At 37.7% G+C, this 18,397-nt stretch overlaps 1 protein-coding gene across 3 annotated transcripts; it reads right to left on the minus strand.

Moving 5' to 3' along the window:
- Positions 1-1,367: 1,367 nt before the first annotated feature.
- Positions 1,368-7,318, minus strand: LOC107696706 (nucleotide-binding oligomerization domain-containing protein 2-like). Of its 3 annotated transcripts, none has more exons than XM_016497174.1 (12): positions 7,274-7,318; positions 7,101-7,176; positions 6,268-6,793; positions 5,806-5,932; positions 3,734-5,498; positions 3,259-3,342; positions 3,073-3,156; positions 2,852-2,935; positions 2,673-2,756; positions 2,381-2,464; positions 2,189-2,272; positions 1,368-1,503 (listed from the first exon to the last, which is right to left on the minus strand). In XM_016497174.1, the coding sequence occupies exons 3-12, from the start codon at positions 6,745-6,747 to the stop codon at positions 1,431-1,433; spliced, it is 2,949 nt and encodes a 982-aa protein (XP_016352660.1). In that variant the 5' UTR covers positions 6,748-6,793; positions 7,101-7,176; positions 7,274-7,318; the 3' UTR covers positions 1,368-1,430. The 3 variants fall into 3 exon arrangements, with proteins under 3 accessions (XP_016352660.1, XP_016352661.1, XP_016352662.1); XM_016497175.1 differs by having other exon boundaries at positions 6,268-6,796; XM_016497176.1 differs by lacking the exon at positions 2,189-2,272.
- Between the last annotated feature and the right edge of the window lie 11,079 nt (positions 7,319-18,397).

Consider the following 18,397-nt stretch of genomic DNA (forward strand, 5'->3'; position numbering starts at 1 on the left):
GTTAGCTGGGCCAGTGTGTGCTGTGATTGGCAACACTTGGCGCCTGGTCGGGAAATGTCATGCCCCTTAGCCCTTACCATAGCCACCTGCAAGCTTCAGTGTAAATATTGTGTGAAAAATCTAATTAATTTGAGCGCGATTGAAACCCGGATGATTGTAACCACTCTAAGTTCGTCTGCCTTGGGAAAGCTAGCGTGTCTCCAACATAGTGATAACACTCATTGCCTTCTCTAGTGCAGCTCAACCAGGTCTCGTCCCATTCGTCGATCTTTGTAATATCACAAATCCCGGAAAATATGCGTTGTAGTCCAAACGAGTCATTCGTTGTAGTTTTTGAAAAGTGATTTCTGTTAAATAAAATATCTCCTTTTGAAGTGGACTTTGAGCTTTGTAACTTTGAAGATTTTTTTATGCTTAAACAGCAACATTACAGACTAACTAAAGTTGAAAATGTGAAAAAGCATAATAGGACCCCTTTGGCAATGTGACAAGTTGTACGTTAAAGTTTACAGTTTACTTTCAGTTCTTCCAAGCATTTAGGTTTAAATATACAAGGCAAATATAAATGCACATTTAATTAAAATGTAACCATTTTTTATTATTCATTTTGGACTTTTTACAGCATGTTTTACATAGATTCTAGATGGAAGCTCCTGTATCAGTAAACAAATGTTTAATGAATTTTGTGTGAAAACAAATACATCTATGGATATTATGCAGCTCAATAATAAGTCATAGAATTTGAAATTAAAGCAAAGGGATTCAAAACCATCCCTTTACCAAATCCCTGTTACCAAAACCAAGTAACAGACCTTAAATAGATTATGAATATACAAAACTCACATAAAAACAACTATGTACAATAAATGTAAACTGAGAATGAGTGCAAGGGATAGCGCCAGATAAATCTTGTGTGCTACTTGTCCCACTTTTAGAAGTTCAGTTTGTGTACCATGGCTTGACAGTTTGAATGTTACTTATTCATTTTGTGAGGTTTTCTTCTACAAAGAAACGTTTACAGTACTTTTATCTCAATGGAGCAACATAGGACAGATTCAAGACACAATGCTAACACAGGATTTTAGACAGTCATTGTCCAGCCCCATGTGATGTTCTGGGCTGCGTTTCCCAAAAGCACCATAAGCCTAAGTACATCGCAGACCCTTTGCCACCAATGGATCTATGATCAACTTAGGCTTATGATGCTTTTGGGAAACGCTGCCCTGATTGGTACCGTGGATATTTAGCTTTTAAGCTATACCTCAACTCCATATAAGCATGTTAGCTACAAGACAGCCATTTTTGACTAGATAAGCCATGGATTCCTGCATGCGTCTGCCTCAGTTAGGTCCAGTCTTTTTTTGTTGTTGTAAAATGATGAGCTTTGTATTTGGGAGTTTGATGGCAGGCATTACAGAGCCATCTTGCTCTCAGAAGGTCAATCTGCTTTCTTGCTTGCTCAGCTCCTCCTCTTCCTCTGGGCTCAGATTATTTCCTCTCAGCCTTTAAGAGCACAAAGCAAAAAGCCTTTGTATTAAGGGCATTATTCACAACACAAACCATTCATCGGGCATGGGTATTAATGTAATAAAGCGTTTAATTTCTATTGAAACTGAATGGGGTAAGTTGTCACAATGGAACCCGCTGTTAAACACAGTGTTGCCTGTTAAGCCTGTTGAACCCGCTGTTAAACTATAGTCCTTTCAGCAAAATTTAAATCGTTAAACAACTACGAATAATTCATTAAACAGCAAAATACATACACAAATTTCAAAATGTTTAACTATTGATTTGGCCAGAAATATTGTAATGAATAAATATCATGCAAATGTATATCTTCCACATGTGACAACCTGAGTACACAGTTTAACTTGTCTGTTAACACTCCTGTTGAGTCTTGACTGAATGTATGCTATTGTGCTTTTATTGTGTTCACCTTTTTATACAATGATGAGAACAAAAATATGAGATTGTGAATTTAGTTTGGCAGGCAGATTTATAAATATTATTATAACTTAAGAGGGTTTGAACTGGGTATGTAAAACCAACATACAATACCACTCTTAGAGAAAACACATTTTTGTCTGATTCGACTTTTGACTCAATGAATGCTTGAGTGAAATGAATGAATTTATTGAGTAAAAACAAGCACACAGAGTCAGCTAAAATGCTAAAAAAAATACCTTACCAGACTTCTTTAACACTAGAGTTCATTTTCAGTGCCTCTATTAGACACTCAACCCCCTCTCTGCTGATACAGTTTTTGTTTAGCCTAAGTGAAAGAGAGAGAGGGCATGTAAATATCAGGCATATACAGGTATGTAAATCTCTAAATTAATAAATAAATAAAGATAAAAAAGGAACAAAGTGGATTACTCACCACAATTGCTCCAGAGTTTTGCTCTGACTGATGAGTTTAGCCAGAGCGCATGCACCTGCACTGCCCACACCATTATCCACCAGACTGAAACAAACCAACATTATCACTACCCACAAAAATGAACACATGCTGCATGGCGTAGCTCAGCACTAAAATTTTCTTTGATCTGACTGGGCAACCTTTTTTCACTGTTTAGAATAAACTAGCTGAAAATTTATCCTAAACAGGATTTTTTTTTCATATTTCTATATGGAATGCAGAATTGTGGTAATATAGGGCTATCCAAGATTACCTTAGCCATATTAGCGTTGTGCTATTTTTCAGCGCAGCTGCCAATGCCTCAGCTCCCCTGTCCCCAATTTTATTACCCCATAATCTGGAAATGAAAAGTCAGAATGGAAATACAATTTAATATAGGTTAATATAGTATTGGAAAATACAAAAATTAAAGAATTTTAATTCTTTACCCACCCAAGAAACTGCAAAGACTGGTTGTAGCTCAGGCCTTCTGCCAGCTGCTCTGCTCCCTGCGACGTGATGTTATTATTTCCAAGTCTAAAAAGCAATTATATATTTTGCATGAGAAACGTGTTTCTACATGTGCAGTACAACCTGAAAAATGTTATTAGAATCATCAGCATCCCACAGGCCAGAAAAAGCACATAATAACCTGACCTGGAATAAGCACTGACCTCAAAGACAGGAAGTTCTGCTTTGATTTTAACAGCAAAGCAAAGTGTTGGGTGCAAGCATCTGTGAGGTTGTTGTTGAAAAGCCTGCAGAAATATTGAGGTTGTAATGAAAGTCAATTATTCTAACTATAACGATAAAATATGTTATTCACAAAATGCAGAGTTTAAGATGTTCAATATTCTCACGCTATTTTTTGGAAGCTTTCACACTTCATTCCCTTTTCCAGAAGTTTCCGGATTCCTTCATCTGATATGTTATTGTTCCTTAAACTGAAGGATTCAAATTCTTATAAATCAATTTGCAAAACCATTTTCAGAAAAAAAAATACCCATAAATGAAAGATCTGTCACCATGTACTTTTCAGCACATCACTCCAAACTTGTATTACCTCCTTCTTCTGCAGAACATACTGTAAGATATTTAAAATTTTATTTTTGGGCTCCAAAGAACATTGAACTTTATTGACTTGCATTGTATGGACAAAAAAGAGACATTTTCAAAATATCTTCTTTCATGTTCCACAGAAATGCATACAGGTTTGGAATGACAAGAGCTTGCATAATTGAAAACAAGTAGATGATGACATTTACATTTTTGGGTGAACTATTCCTTTAAACAACCTTTCAAACAAAACCACAATGAGTTAACCTCTCATCTTACTAAAGGGAGTGACAAATATGTAGACATGGAAGAAGCTGCTCCGCGCCCACATCTCCCACTGAATTGTTGTCCAACTGGAGCCCAACAGGATTCCGCAGGTACTTCAGCACATACGACAGCGCAGTACATTCCACAGGACCAATGTTACAATAGGTGAGCTTCAGGTGCTCAACGTCCAACTTAGCCATGGTATCTTGAGCAATACTGTTGTCTTGCATTTCATAGATACACTTAATTAGCCAAACAAAACTTGGCATGGCATGCATGCTCTTCTTTTCACCTTCTACAGGACGAGGAATGGACTTGAAATGTCTCTGCATACCTTTAGACAAAGACTTCACTACCTGCTTTACCTTGCGTTCCCGCACAGCAGTAGGACAGCATTCCAGCAAGAGATTATGGTGCCGCTGGGATAAAAGTCCTGACACAAACTGAGCTGTAATCTGGAGGTTTGGTGTCTCTGTCACATGGGATTCCACCTCCTCTACAGAACTGTCTATACAGTGTCCCAGACATCTTTGAGACAGACCTGACAACTGCCTGTACTGGGGCTGAAAGAGTCTGGAGACAGCAGAGCGATCGCTGTTACGATTGAGAACGACATAAAGAGCAGCGAAGAAGCATTGTAAGGTGATGTGCAGAAATTCATAGCGTTTACAATCTGTAACAGATAGGTCATTGCAGTAAATGAGGAAACCCAGGCTGACATCCTGTTCTGTCAGCCCATTTCTTTGCAGCTCATATCCTGAGAACACATAACAAGAGGCTTCAAGACCTTCCAGCGCCAGCTGTCCAAGTTTTAACACTGTGTCCAAATGTTCCTCCAACCAGGCCTTTCCCAGGACTCCTTGGGGCTGAGGTGACTTACGCTGGAAGAAATGCTGTAAGACCAGGAGGGAGACATCGGTGATCGTCTGGGGAATAACATCTTGACCACCTAGAAGCTCCTGGTGGCACTTGGTCACAATCCAGCAGAAGACTGGGATGTGGCAAAGGCTTAATAACACTGTGTTAGCCTGGAGGGACTCTATGACACGTCTAGCCATAGCAGGGTCGCTGTGATGCTTCTTAACATAGCAGTCAATCCCTCCAGGAGAAAAACCCTTCAGGAGCACTTCTTTGCGGAGATAGTGCTTCAGCGATGGGCCTACAGCCTGTGGCCTGCTAGTGGCCACCTTCATAACTCCCTTCATTAGCGTACCCTGCAACAGATTGAAAAGCAAAATAGGTATAGGCACTTGCTTTGTGGGGCAGCAGTGGCGTTCTTCATCTGTGAAACCCTGTTTAAACTCATCGAGCCCATCAAAGGTAAAGAGGGCCAAATTAGGATGGTCTAGGATGAACTGGAAAACCTCATCCTGACTTCGATCAGGCCAGCAGCAGTGCAGGAAGAGGAGCTCTTTCAAAGACAGTTCTCTGTGCTCTGAGTTTAGCTTGCGGCAACTGAAGGGGAACAGCAGGAAAGTGTTTGTGAGCAAAGCTTCTCTTGCCCAGAGCAAGTGCAGTCGCTGAAGCAGTGTGCTTTTGCCACTTCCTGCCTCCCCAGACACAAGAACGGTGTCAGCATCTTCATTAAGAGTCCCCAAGGGACCCACCACATCCTCCAGCCCTAGTGTAAGAGTTTCACCAGAGCCATCCATCACTTCAAGAAGTCCGTCGGTGTAAATGTCATCCAAGGAGAAACGTCCTGTCCCACCATAGGTGCTAAGGGAATGGGACTGGGCAGCAACAGAGCTTCGCAGCTTCTTCTGGTAGAGCAGACAATCTGCAGAAGCAATGTAAGTAAAAGACAAATTGTATTGACAAATATATAGTTTGTATTCAGTACATTTACATTTATGTTTTTGAGTATGTAACTATGAGAAATAAAGAAAATAACGGAATGTAAAAATGATTTAAAAAGTGTATTAATTATATTATTAATTTCACAATTATTTATATTTAATATAGTGATGACATAATTATGAGTGGCAACATAATTATGCCCATCTTTGTGCAGTTGACAGAGAGTAACACCGAAGACAAAGACATGCAAAGATACCCTTTCCACACAACTGAAAAATGTTTCATACTGGCAGAAAGGTGATTTTCTTTATCTTCAGGGTTTGGTCTGGTTGTCTCAGTTTGCTCTAGATATTGTAGTAAGGTCTTTGCAGCAGTTTCCCCTTTAAACCTCACTTGGTCTAACAGCCTCCGAACCTGCCACAATCCAACAAGAACACTGTCTATCCACAAGTAATGGCCATTTACTGTTAACAAGCTTGAAATATTTACATGCCAAACTGAATTGCACTTAATAAGTACTAGATGAAAACAGTTACATTTTCAGAGTATGTATGAGATATCAGTATATCACAATGTGACAAATTTCATTTGGCAATTGTTGGAAAATTGTTCAGCAATTCAACAGTCAGTACCAAGGAGTAGTCATGGGGAAAATTACATCAAGGTTAGTCATGGGGCACACTAAATTTCAGGGATTTCATAACACAAAGAAAAAAACTATGGATTAAAGTAGTATTCAAACAAGTTACCTGTTGTGAGGGTGTGTATACAGGTAGTTGCACCGCATCACAATCTTTAATGGTGAAGCAGCCAGTTGTCAGTAAAGCATTCAGTGCTCCGTCAATATTATCTCTGAGCTTTCTCACTAACACTGGCCTGTCAGCCAGTAACGTTAAAGTTGCAGTGTCTGGTCTGTTCTTGCCCAGCACAGCACATTCTTTCCCAAAACACAACCCAGCCTTCTGCTCCTCAGGTAAGACCTGGTTCATCGCAGCCAAGAGAAGGCTGCATGCATCTTCTCCTTTATCATACACCACATCAAATAGTTGCCTGACATTGGAACATAGAGGTTTCTCCACCACTCGTATGCTTAGATAATCCTCCCAGACAAGAACCTCGCAAGCCAGGAGCAGGTCCAGAACACAGTCCAGAGGTTCGGCACTGCCTCCACCACACAGGACTGCCAGAAGCTCTGCTCGTTGTTTTAGGATCAACTGGTGAGCAGTCATTGTGGTACTCAGCCTTGTCTCAAAGCCAACAGCCACAATCAGAACCCTGCTAAAGGGATGAGATAGTGAAGGCCAATAACATCACGACTTCTTTTGTAAATGTATATTGTGGTATTTATTAGATATCAAAGAGATGCCATACACTGCGTACTCTAAACAGCTACATTTACATTTGGGCACTCATTTCCTCATTTTTCCCGAAAGCGGTCCGTCTAACTGAGTTCCCGCTAAACTTGCGTCTAGATTCGGGCGTGATGATTGTACTTGTAGTTAAGGCACATTATCAAAATGACTTTTGATAAATAGGCTATACTCCGCAGTCATCAGGAAACGTAATTTTAAGAAACACTTACCAGACAAGGACTAAAATATCTCCTGAACGTCATTGCTCCCCCACTATGAAGGTACATTTTTCATTCATGATCATACCTGTATAATTTCAGAACAAAACCGTGTTATTTTAAATTTTCGAAAATATTTCGCAAACGAAACACGATTACAAACGTCAAGTAACTGTGGTAAATACCCCAGAATATGAAAAACGCATGCTTATCTGTCCTTACGCACCGTTTAGCCACTTTATGGTAATGATCGTCCTAACTGAAAGTGAAAGAGGAGGCGCGTCAAGTCGGTTACACATAAACCAGTCTTTGTTTAAAGTTGTTACATAGAAGGCAGGGGGTGTTGTGACACTTTGTTGACACGTCAGTAAGTGATTGCTGTTTTGCACAATGTGTCAAAAATGTGAATATTGATTCAATATTCATATAACTATCTGCTTCAGTTTGAAAACTTTTTGAAATATAGGCTTCTTATCACTTATACTGCGTAAAGTTAATGTCAAGTAAGCTACAAAGAGTGTTGTTACTAAGTACTTTTTGTCATGTAAAGCCTTGTTTTTAACCAAAATAAAGCTGTATAACTTCTGCTGTCACATCAGGAGGGTGGTGCTCCCCGAGCTTCCCCTACACTTGTCTTGTAGGCAAAGTTTCGGGAGCGTTTAAATGCGGAAGTGAATACTAGTTAAACGAGTTCTCTCTCGATGACTGACAAATAATAAACGTAGCAACGTTTTGGCGTCTCTTGGCTGTGAACAAGAAACTTCACTTTCACAGTTGTAAAGAAGCATGCAGAACCACCCTTCAAACACCAGAGGGAAGTCTAACATCATGTAAAACATTGGGGAAGATGCCCCCAAGGACAATGTGCATTTGCTGTTAAATTGCAAAATATTTAGAAATAATTTTAGAATTTAAAGGTTGATGGTGCATCAGCCAATGTATTATTAATGGAAATTCAATAGAAACAGGTCTCACAAAATGTACAATTATTCAAAGAGGCCATTACCCCTACTGGGGTAAGATGGCCCCCTACCTGGGACAAGTTTACCCTGGGTAAACTATTACATAATGTATAAATCTTTTGATATAATTTATATTAATGAAAAACACTAAATCAGCTAGTCTATTTAAATTGAGTTTTGACAGTTTAGATGAACAATTGAATAACCAATGACAGACAAGGCAGAATTACAGTAACAGAGATTCATTTGAAAGGTACATTTATTCCATGTACAGGTATATGAATATAGAAGTAGGCTATTTAAATGTACATATTTTAACAGAATATATGTTGAATGATTGAATGATTTCACTTAGATTTTAATGAATAGAGAAGATGTCTGGAAAGTACCTCTTGGAATTATTGCATAATAATCCTATAAATTACAATAAATATTAGGCTAAATTAAATAAGAAACACTAGTAGTAACACTAGTAACTCATGGGAAAAAAATACAGTAATGAGATTAGATAAATATTTAATATTTATAGTTCATAGTCTTATGTTAAATTCTTGTGTTCAGCCTACTGTGTATTTTTTAGTTCTTGCAAATACTACTGTCTGTGCAAATTTCCTATAATGTATTAACAATGTTAAAGAAATATTTTCAGCCAATTTCAACAAATTGTTTAATTTTATTTATTTGTTTGCTTAGTGGCCTTGACTGCTTAGGGCCTTAATCCACTCAAGGAAATGATTCTGTTCTGTAGACTCATACCATAAGCAAATACTGAGCAGTTATTGTGTTTATTTATTTTAGTCTACAATCCTAAACTGTCAGTTCTGGAGTTTTAATTGCTCAAATAAAGCAATATATTATGATATCTTCTGATGATGAGACCCAGTAGTCAGCCGAGGAATATATGACATTTATGGCGGTGTGGGCAGTGGAAGGTGCTGTGAGGGTTTGGTGTTGATCCTGTGTGGGGGCTGTTTGGCTTTGATGAGACCAGAGCTGATCAGCATGATGTCTTCATCTCTCTGTAGCTCTGTCATCCACAGTGTAAAAGACAACCTGTTTGGCCAGTCTAAACAAACTTTGTTTTTCTAGTTAAAAGAAATACACTTACATGACTTTCTTTGAATTTCGGTTTATTTGAACTGTATCTCCATATGTTCAAATTTTAAATGCAACTTTACATCCTGTTTGCTTCCTCAATTTATGCTTTAATTCAAATTCAGGAACATTTTCAATTCAATTCTGAATGGTACACAACCCTGGTTGGCAGAATGGAGACCATGATAAACAATTCTGCACAACAGCAATGGTCATTTTCTTCCATTAAGGAGAGACAACCAAATGAACTGACTCACTCTCTTTAGTATCTCTCAATGAACTTGTCTTTCATGCTGAATGTGGTGCACTTCTGGCATTGCATTGGACACAGAAGAACAGTCATGCAGTGGCCATGCAGCTGACAGTGACAACACAATTAGCCAGTGACTCAGAAACAGAGCAGTAGTGTGCAGACAGACGTTGTAAACAGATTACCTTCAGTGTGCTACAGCTTTCTTACTCTAGTTTTTATCTCTGTTTTTTAGAAGTTGCACTATTGTACACCCAAAACTCTTGTAAAAAAAATATATAATAATAATCAAAAATGCCATGAAAATGAAATTAGACGCCCTGGTCAAATCAGGCTTATTGGTATAATACTCAAACAGCTGAAAGAAATGCAAAAATATTCTTTATACCTTAAGTGTGTGTGTGTGTGTCAGAGATATGTGGCTTCTCCAGTCTGTCTTTGTCTTTGATCTACATAATAAAAACGTGGGAAATAGAGTTGTTTTGTTCCTTTATTGCCTGTTGTTTTGTCATGATTGCTTTATCTCATATTTCCTCATGTGCCATGAATAGTTTGTCATCTTATCTGAGTAGAATATAAAGCTCTGATGAGTCCGACAATGACAGATGTAATGACAAACAGTGAGGTGTGGGTTGTCATGTTGATTTTCCACAAAGACTGTTTGGGTACAGAGAGGAGAGTTCTGACAGAAATGCTAATATCCTAATCAGAGAAGTACCTTGAATTGAACTCCCTTAGCACAATTGTTTTTGTCATTTCTTGTCATTTCACATTTTGTGTAAAACTGTGACTTGTACACTAATTGCAAATATTGGAGGACAGGAAGAGATACAGGATTTTTATTGTCCCCTCAGCATGATGGTGTGGTAAGGCTAACGTTAGTGGGTGATACATGTGGAGTGGACGGAGACATGTGTATAGTCACAAATCAGTATTTCATACAACTATACATAGCTACCGACATTTGTCCTTCATTAATTATACAATAGTCTATCATTTAAAAAAAAAAAGAAAATGCTGCCATCATTTACTCCCCTCATGTCATTCCAAACTTGTATGACTTCCTCTCTACTATGAAATGTAATGCAAGATATTTTGAATAATATTGGTAACCAAACACTTTTGTTCCCATTGGCATCCATTGTATGGACAAAAAAAAATAATAATTACATGGAAGTTGAAACTTGAAACGGGAACTGAAACTTCAAAACATCTTCTTTTGTGTTCCGCAGAAGAAATAAATGATTACAGGTTTGGAACTAGCTCAAAATAGTCAATTACTTGGGAATCAGAATACACCGGTCATGCTCAATGTTTTTGATTCACAAAAAAAGAACCAGTTCGTAAAAGTCATTTGTTCGGGAATCAGACAACAGTAGTCGTGCTTTATGTTTTTTACTCACTAAAAAGAACTGGTTGATAAGAGTAATTTGTTCGGGTATCAGACTACACTGGTCACACTATGTTTTGGATTCATTAAAAGAACCAGTGGTACAGGACACACTGGTAGGCTACACATGTAATGTCTCTGACAGGTTTATAGTACTCTAATTACACAGAATTTAATTAATAAATTCATTTGAAGGTTCTGTATTCTAGCTTAATTTTCATTAAGGGTCTCATTTGATCACATGCAGACATGTTGATGAGCTTCACTTGTCACAGAGTGGTTACGGCTGCATGGAAGGGCAGCACACCAGGGAATTTTAGGGGGTAAGGGGGTACCTATACCACATTTACCCCAGAGAACATGAAATGAATATCCACTTTTCACAAGTCTAAAATAGACCTCATACTTTCTGTATAGATGATCTTTACAGCTAGAGCCTGGTCTGCACTCAAAGTGTTGGACTGTTTTCCCACTTGAAATATTTACATTATTAAAGAAGAGGTCTGCTGCACATCTCTTTCATCCCATAAAAACAGCCATAAATTCGTATTTCTGTCCGGCACACCTTCATGACAACACAATTTATATAACATCTGGTTTTATAAAAACCATTAATTAAGATACGCAGTCTCATTCAAACAAGTTTGTTCTTCCGTTTGATCAGACTTCAGCTGCGTTCAGCCTAACAACACTTCATCACACATGCATCGCAGGACATTGTCAGTTCTCACTTTTTTTCTGAAATAGCACAACAAAGAAATAGGTGAGTTGACACTGTTTGAGAGTCTGATGTAAAACTCTGTCAGCACAGCGGTGGACAATGGCTTCAAACAGACAGGGGAGGCAAGCCAGTAAGCGATGTCCTAATTGAGTCGAGTCTTGGTGAAATTGGAAGCCAATTAATTGAGCTTATGAGACATGCTCTGTCAAAAAGAAAGAGATCAAATGTCTTTCAGATGTAGAGAATGGAACAGAAGAAGTGCCAGCGCGTGCTGCAGCGCATCTGCGACCGCAGTCGCAGGCACGCGCCTTTATCTGTGTGTTTGTGCGGTTGCTTTGTATTGAGTTTTAATTGACACGAAGATTAAAGCTCACTTCTGGGGAGTTTTCAGCGGACGGCTAAAAAGAGAGAGCGAGGGAGTGAGCGGTAGTAGTTAGAGGAGGAGTGCGGGGCGTTGTGTGCGTCGTTGAAGGTTAGCTCTAGCTCCCGCTGCGTGAGCACTGCCTGAGATGGGCTACTTGTTGGACATTCATTATCAAACCCTGTTTGGTCCTTTCATCTGCTGCTCTGCAGAGCCCTCCTCGCAAACTACAGAGGCACCTTGCAGCTTGACATCTTTCCATTCACTCTGTACCTTAAACAGCATGCTGCCACATCAAAGCAGACACAAGCCCTTTGATGTTGCAAAAATAAAGAGCCCCAATGATCTACTCAAAACCAATGGAACTTTTTGGTGCCTCTCTCTCCCATACGCACTCGCACACTATCTCTCTCTCCTTCTCATTTTGCATCGGAGTTTGAGGAAGATATCCAGGGCTAACTATGATAGCAACAGCCCGTTTACACCTTTGAAAAAGTGTGAACAGCATGTATGCATGGAATTAACATATCAAGGGCTATGTAATGTCAAATGCAGATAAGCAGAATAATTGGAAAGTAATTCAATTAGACTCACACTGTGAGCCCAACATAACTACAGCATCCCGACTATGAACTGTGTCAAGGTAAAATGGCAAAAAGTGGGAATTCCACAATGTTTGTATATGGCAGAAATAAAGGCCTTGCGTATCCTATTTTTTGTGTGAATTTCTGGGACTTCTGATTTGTTAGCCGCTATACATGGAAGAACAAAATGCAGTAAACTGTTAAAATATTTGTGTTTATGATTACATTAATAGATTAAAATAATATTATAAATAAGTTTGCAACATCATAACGGACTGTTCTTGTACAGTTAAAATAATTGGACGCAGCTAACAGCCTTGCACATTCAAGTTAAAAATGGCTGTGCCCGCTCTTACTTTGTAAATAAGGTGGATGCATTTCTCATGTATGGTTTCTGAAAAGCCTTTGCACCTCAAAATAAAAAAAATACACACCAGCATTTTTGGAATATGTTAAATGAAAGCCTCTCCTGCCCAGTGCAGTGTGAGCATGTTAATACCCCAATACCCCAAAGAGGAAATATACTGTACCGCAGCGGATTGGGTTTCATTGGTTTACTGTGGAGAATCATTGATGTTCAAAACAGTCATAGCAAGCATTCAAAATGTCCAACAGAATATGATTGCATGCCAGTGGAAAAATTATGTATTTCTTATTTACTTATCTAGAGCCTGACCACAGAAATTCATCACACTTTTGAAAGTAAAAATGTGACCCTGGACCACAAAACCAGTCATAAGGGTCAATTTTTTGAAATTGATATTTATGCATCATCTGAAAGCTGAATAAATAAGCTTTCCATTGATGCATGGTTTGTTAGGATAGGACAATATTTGGCCGAGATACAACTATTTGAAAACCTGGAATCTGAGGGTGCAAAAAAATCTAAATATTGTATAGGAAGACTAGAGCCTGGTCTCAGCAAAGTAACTAATCTATTAATGACATCATGTCATATTTCGTTTCTCTTATCAGTCTTAATTTACCATCTAAAATGCTATAATTACAGGCGTCTTGTAAAAAATAGCCCCCAAGCATTTTCTCTTTCTTTTCCCCCTCTCTCTCCTTCTGAATAATTCACTACAGTTCATTAGCCCTTGGGTTCCTGGCTTTAAAAATGTCTTCATGTTTCCACACACCCTCACATTCCAGTCACACTACACCCTGGGCCGATGTGAAGATAGTTATGATGGAGCAATCCATCCGAAAACAGTATTACAAATAGTTGCAGGTCATTATCTGAATATGTTTCTCTGATGTATTTCTGGAGAACATGCATGATTCTTTTAAATTAAATTCTTATGATTTATGTTAACTAAGTAAGTGCATTCTTCAGTTGTATCAAAGTGTTTCCACAGCACTGCAATAGTCAGATAGAGTCACAGTCAGTGTTATTTTAGTATTATTTATATACTATTATAGTATAGAATTTTTTGCTTTTAATATTTCTTCTATTCTATTTTAATATTTTAGTTATTTTAGTACTTAATCTTATTTCAATTATCTTCATCTCATGTATATAGGCTATATATATATATATATATATATATATATATACTGTAAAAAAACAGCTGTGGTTGCCGGAATTTTACCGTAAAAAATACGGTAGCAACGTTTTAGGTTTTACGGTTTTAACTTAAATTTACAGTTAAATACCGTAATTTCATTAACTGATATACCATTTACGGTAAATTATACGGTATTTTTCACTTCCAAAAACGGTATACTACCGTAAAATTTATGTCCAATACATGTAACGTCCAATACAGTTTTTCACCGTATATAGTAGGGGAATTTACCGTTAACCATTTAACAGGTTTTTACTGTAGCATTTTTACAGTCTTTTACCGTTAAATTCACAGTCATTTTTTACAGTGATATATATATATATATATATATATATATATATATTACTTTATTTCAGCTTTGATTTCAGTTTTTGTTTTAGCAACAATTTTTAACATGTAACACTAGTCTCACCAACAGCTCTGGTCAAAGCCATTATTTGGAAGGGATCCCATAAATCGTAATAAATAACAATAACATAATAAAATAACTAATCATCAGCTATTTTTAATTTGTATTTATGTTAATACCATTTATTTGAAATTGTTAAAATATTTAAATCAATTTAAATTGCTAAAATAACATTTATTCACAGACATACAAAGACTTCTATTGCAATGTGTACTCATAGACCTATGCAGCCAGTCACATTCACACCTCCATTACCATTTCCCTCTCAGCCGTCAAACATGCCCTTGTGATTACAACGGGATGCTCTTAATCTCAATGACTGTTATCTTATCATACCCTTAACCCTTGCTGTTGAGCAAATGTCAACAGGGCACCGAGACCTTGAGTGCTACAAACAAACCTCAAAGACAGATAGAGGGAATGTGAACTTTAGCACTCTGCCAGCGTCTCGCCTAATTCAACGAACTTGACAGTTAATGAAGTGCTTTATTTTCACCCATCTTCTCATACATAAAAGCCTGCCACACCAATTAGCTTTAATTCACTTTTTTTCTCCTCTCTCTTTTCTTTTCATGCTTTCAAGCCTGCAGAAAGCGCTATATCCCAATCATTTGCATTATCCAGAGAATCTGCTTTGAAGTTGTGAGATACTGTAAGAAAAAGGGCTCCACTTATCCCGCAGAAAAAAAAAACGGAAAAAAAAAAACGTTCAAAGCCTCTAAATACTCTGGAACAGATGTACATTATCATTGGATTTGCGTTTTCGCCTCTTTGCTCCTGTATGGTTAATAGTGTAGCGCATAGTCGTGTGTCCCTCACATCCTCTGTGTTTAGCATCTCCTCTCAACAGAAGCTAGCACCCCCCTGGGCCAATCCGCACTTCAAAGCACTGTGTCTATCTACAGGAGACAAAGCGCACTCCACACATATGGAAGCAGCCTCCTCACTCACGCTCAAGTCAATAGCATCATTCGCTGACTTGCTTGCTTGCTGTCTGTTTGTTTTTGTGACGCAGAGATATGGCTCTTTCACACCTACAGTCCCCACCATCCTCACCACACAAATCCAGCACCCAATGTGAACCTGGTGTCACTTTTACACTCTTGTGGAAAATATTTGTTGAGTTGAGGAGAAAAAAGTCCTAGGAGAAAGGAAAGTAGGCGTAGTTCAAATGTTAGCGCATAGTGCTAGCAATGCTTAAAGGTCATGGGTTTGATTCCCAGGGAATATGCATGCTGATAAAAAATGTAGGTTGAATGCACTGTTACATTTGATAAATTAAATGTAAGCTTCTTGTGCAGACAATACTGGGACAACAAAATTGTTGTTCTGTATAGCATTCACTCTTAAATTGAATTTAAGACTGTACAAGTACAGTACAGTAAATTGGTGTATTCCCATAGTGCTGCTTACTTACAGCAAATTTTATTTATCTATCATACATTAAATTGTATAATCTACCTTTCTAAAGTTTGAGGTCTTTTGAAAGAAATTCATACTTTTATTTAGCAAGGATGTATTAAAATGATCAAACTTGACCATAATAATTTCTGTTTCAAATGCTGTTCTTTTGAACTTTCTATTTCTTCAAAAAATCCTCAAAAATGTATCACGGTTTTAAAAAAAAATTAAGCAGCACAACTGTTTTCAACACTGATAAAGAAATGTTGGTCCCACTTTATATTAAGTGGCCCTAATACCTGTGTACTTGCATAGTAACTAGATGTGTACATAGTAAGTAACCACAGTGCAAGTACACATTGGTACATAGTATCTACAGCTCTAATGGTTGTGTAACTACACATATGTAACAACCCACTGAATGGTATGTGTAAGTACATGTAACAGGACATTGGTAACAACACTTTTTGGTAATGAAAGTACAAATGTGTAGCAGGACTAACAGCACGGTTTGGTAAAGAAAATGTTACACTTTATATTAGATTTACCATGTAATTACTCTGATGTTACACAGCAGCGGCCAGTAAGTTAGGCTTTACATATAAATTGTGGTTGGTGTCCAGAATGTTACACTTTATATTAAGTGGACAGTTCCTGAGGAGTTAGTACACTGGTATTACAGTGATGCACCAACTCCACCAACTTGAGATCCAACTCCTCCATATCCCTAAACCTACCCATCTCCACCCCCTGGATCAAATGGTTCCAATTACTCTTATGCATATTGTTGTTACAAAATGTAGTTATATAATTCCTGTTACATGAGTACTTGAAAAAAGTGTTGTTACCAAAGTCCTGTTACACATTTGTACTTACACAAACTATTCTGAGGGTTGTTACATGTGTGTAGTTACAGAAATATTACAGCTGTAGATACTATGTACCAATGTGTACTTACACTGTGGTTACATACTACGTACACATCTAGTTGCTATGTAAGTACACAGGTATTAGGGACACTTAATATAAAGAGGTACCAGTAAGGGCTGCTTAAAATTTAGCTTTGCCATTAAAAGAATAAATTACATTTTGAAATATATTCAAACAGCAAACACTTATTTAAACTTTTATTTTACAATAATGCCATTCTTGCAGGATTTTTGTTCTTGGTGAGCATAAGAATTTTTCCAGAAACATGAACAAACCTTACCGACTCCACACAGTAGTCTATGTGGAGATTGAGATGTGTTAGTAGCTTGCTGTAACTTAAAACTTACAAGACTTCATTACTTTCTTTGGCCATGTGTTAGACTGAAACTGTGTGAAACATTTGAAGCAAGACATGCAAACAACATAGATTAACAGAGGGCATGCAAAAGTATTTCTACTCACAAGCAGAAACAGATCTCTGCATGCAGCCATGATGAGTGTACATGCATGTAAAGAAATCAGCAGAACATTCTCAAAACCAACGCTAACGGCCAAAGAAATCACAGCCACCCAGTCAGTAAGCAACAGTTCAGCTTTTAATGAAAGGTTTTCTCTTGGCACAGGTTTGCTATTAAATAAATAAAGCAATTATTTCCATCCATCTATATAAACTAAACAAAAAAGCATGAAAAATTATTAGGAAATGTCACAAATGAGCTGGTCTAGGGTTCGGCTGTGGCATGAAATGCTACCACATTGTGTTATTTATGTACAAGCACCTCCATGAATCATTTGCTGTGAGCCTGAGTGTGTTGTCCTACACACTCACTCAATCACACTAAACAAAAGCACAATAGAAATCAAGAAATGTTGTAAGTACAAACGGCATTATACAAAATAGCCATTCATCCAGATAAATAGCGCAGAATCCAACTAACATACTGTTATCACCACAGCTGTCCGCTCATGATGTATTTACAACCATCAGGCAAGCGAACCTATCAAACATCTAAACAATTTTAGTGTGATGATTTTTTAAAGGATAAACAAGAACACTGTGGGACAATAACGAAATAACACAAATGAATCTACTGTGCATTTAGATGTTTTGCACATGAGGCATGTTTAAATTTTTCAATTTCTCATGATGCCATGGATTTTTTTTTATTTATTTTTTTAGCAGCAATATATGTTTAAGAAATGGTCAGAATCATTTAAAATGGCAACATCTCACCATAAACAGAGAGAGCATGAGAGGGAGAGCTAAGCTCCTTAACACATTCACTCCCCTGCAACAGCAAAACTGAGTGAAGGTCGAATGTCTCTAACTTACTAGCTGTGATGAGACCACCCTGAAGCTGCAGGTGGGTTTTCCAGAGTTTAGTGTAGTGTGATGCTCTCACATTTCCACCGTCCTCTTGAGCAGAAGAGTCAGCCGATCTCACTCTAAACATATCAGCAAGTCGAACAGGTTCTAACCAAACATAATCAACTCATCTCATCACTGACAAAATTCTCAATTTTAACTGCTGTCCATATTGGGACCCAAAATTGCAAGAACAAGTGCACATTTTTATAACTTTCAATACAAGTTTTTTTTTTCCTCTGTATAAAATCATCAAAAAAGAGAGATGAGAA

The sequence above is a fragment of the Sinocyclocheilus anshuiensis genome, unplaced genomic scaffold (assembly GCF_001515605.1).
Source record: "Sinocyclocheilus anshuiensis isolate Anshui unplaced genomic scaffold, SAMN03320099.WGS_v1.1 scaffold354, whole genome shotgun sequence".
NCBI lineage: Eukaryota > Metazoa > Chordata > Actinopteri > Cypriniformes > Cyprinidae > Sinocyclocheilus > Sinocyclocheilus anshuiensis.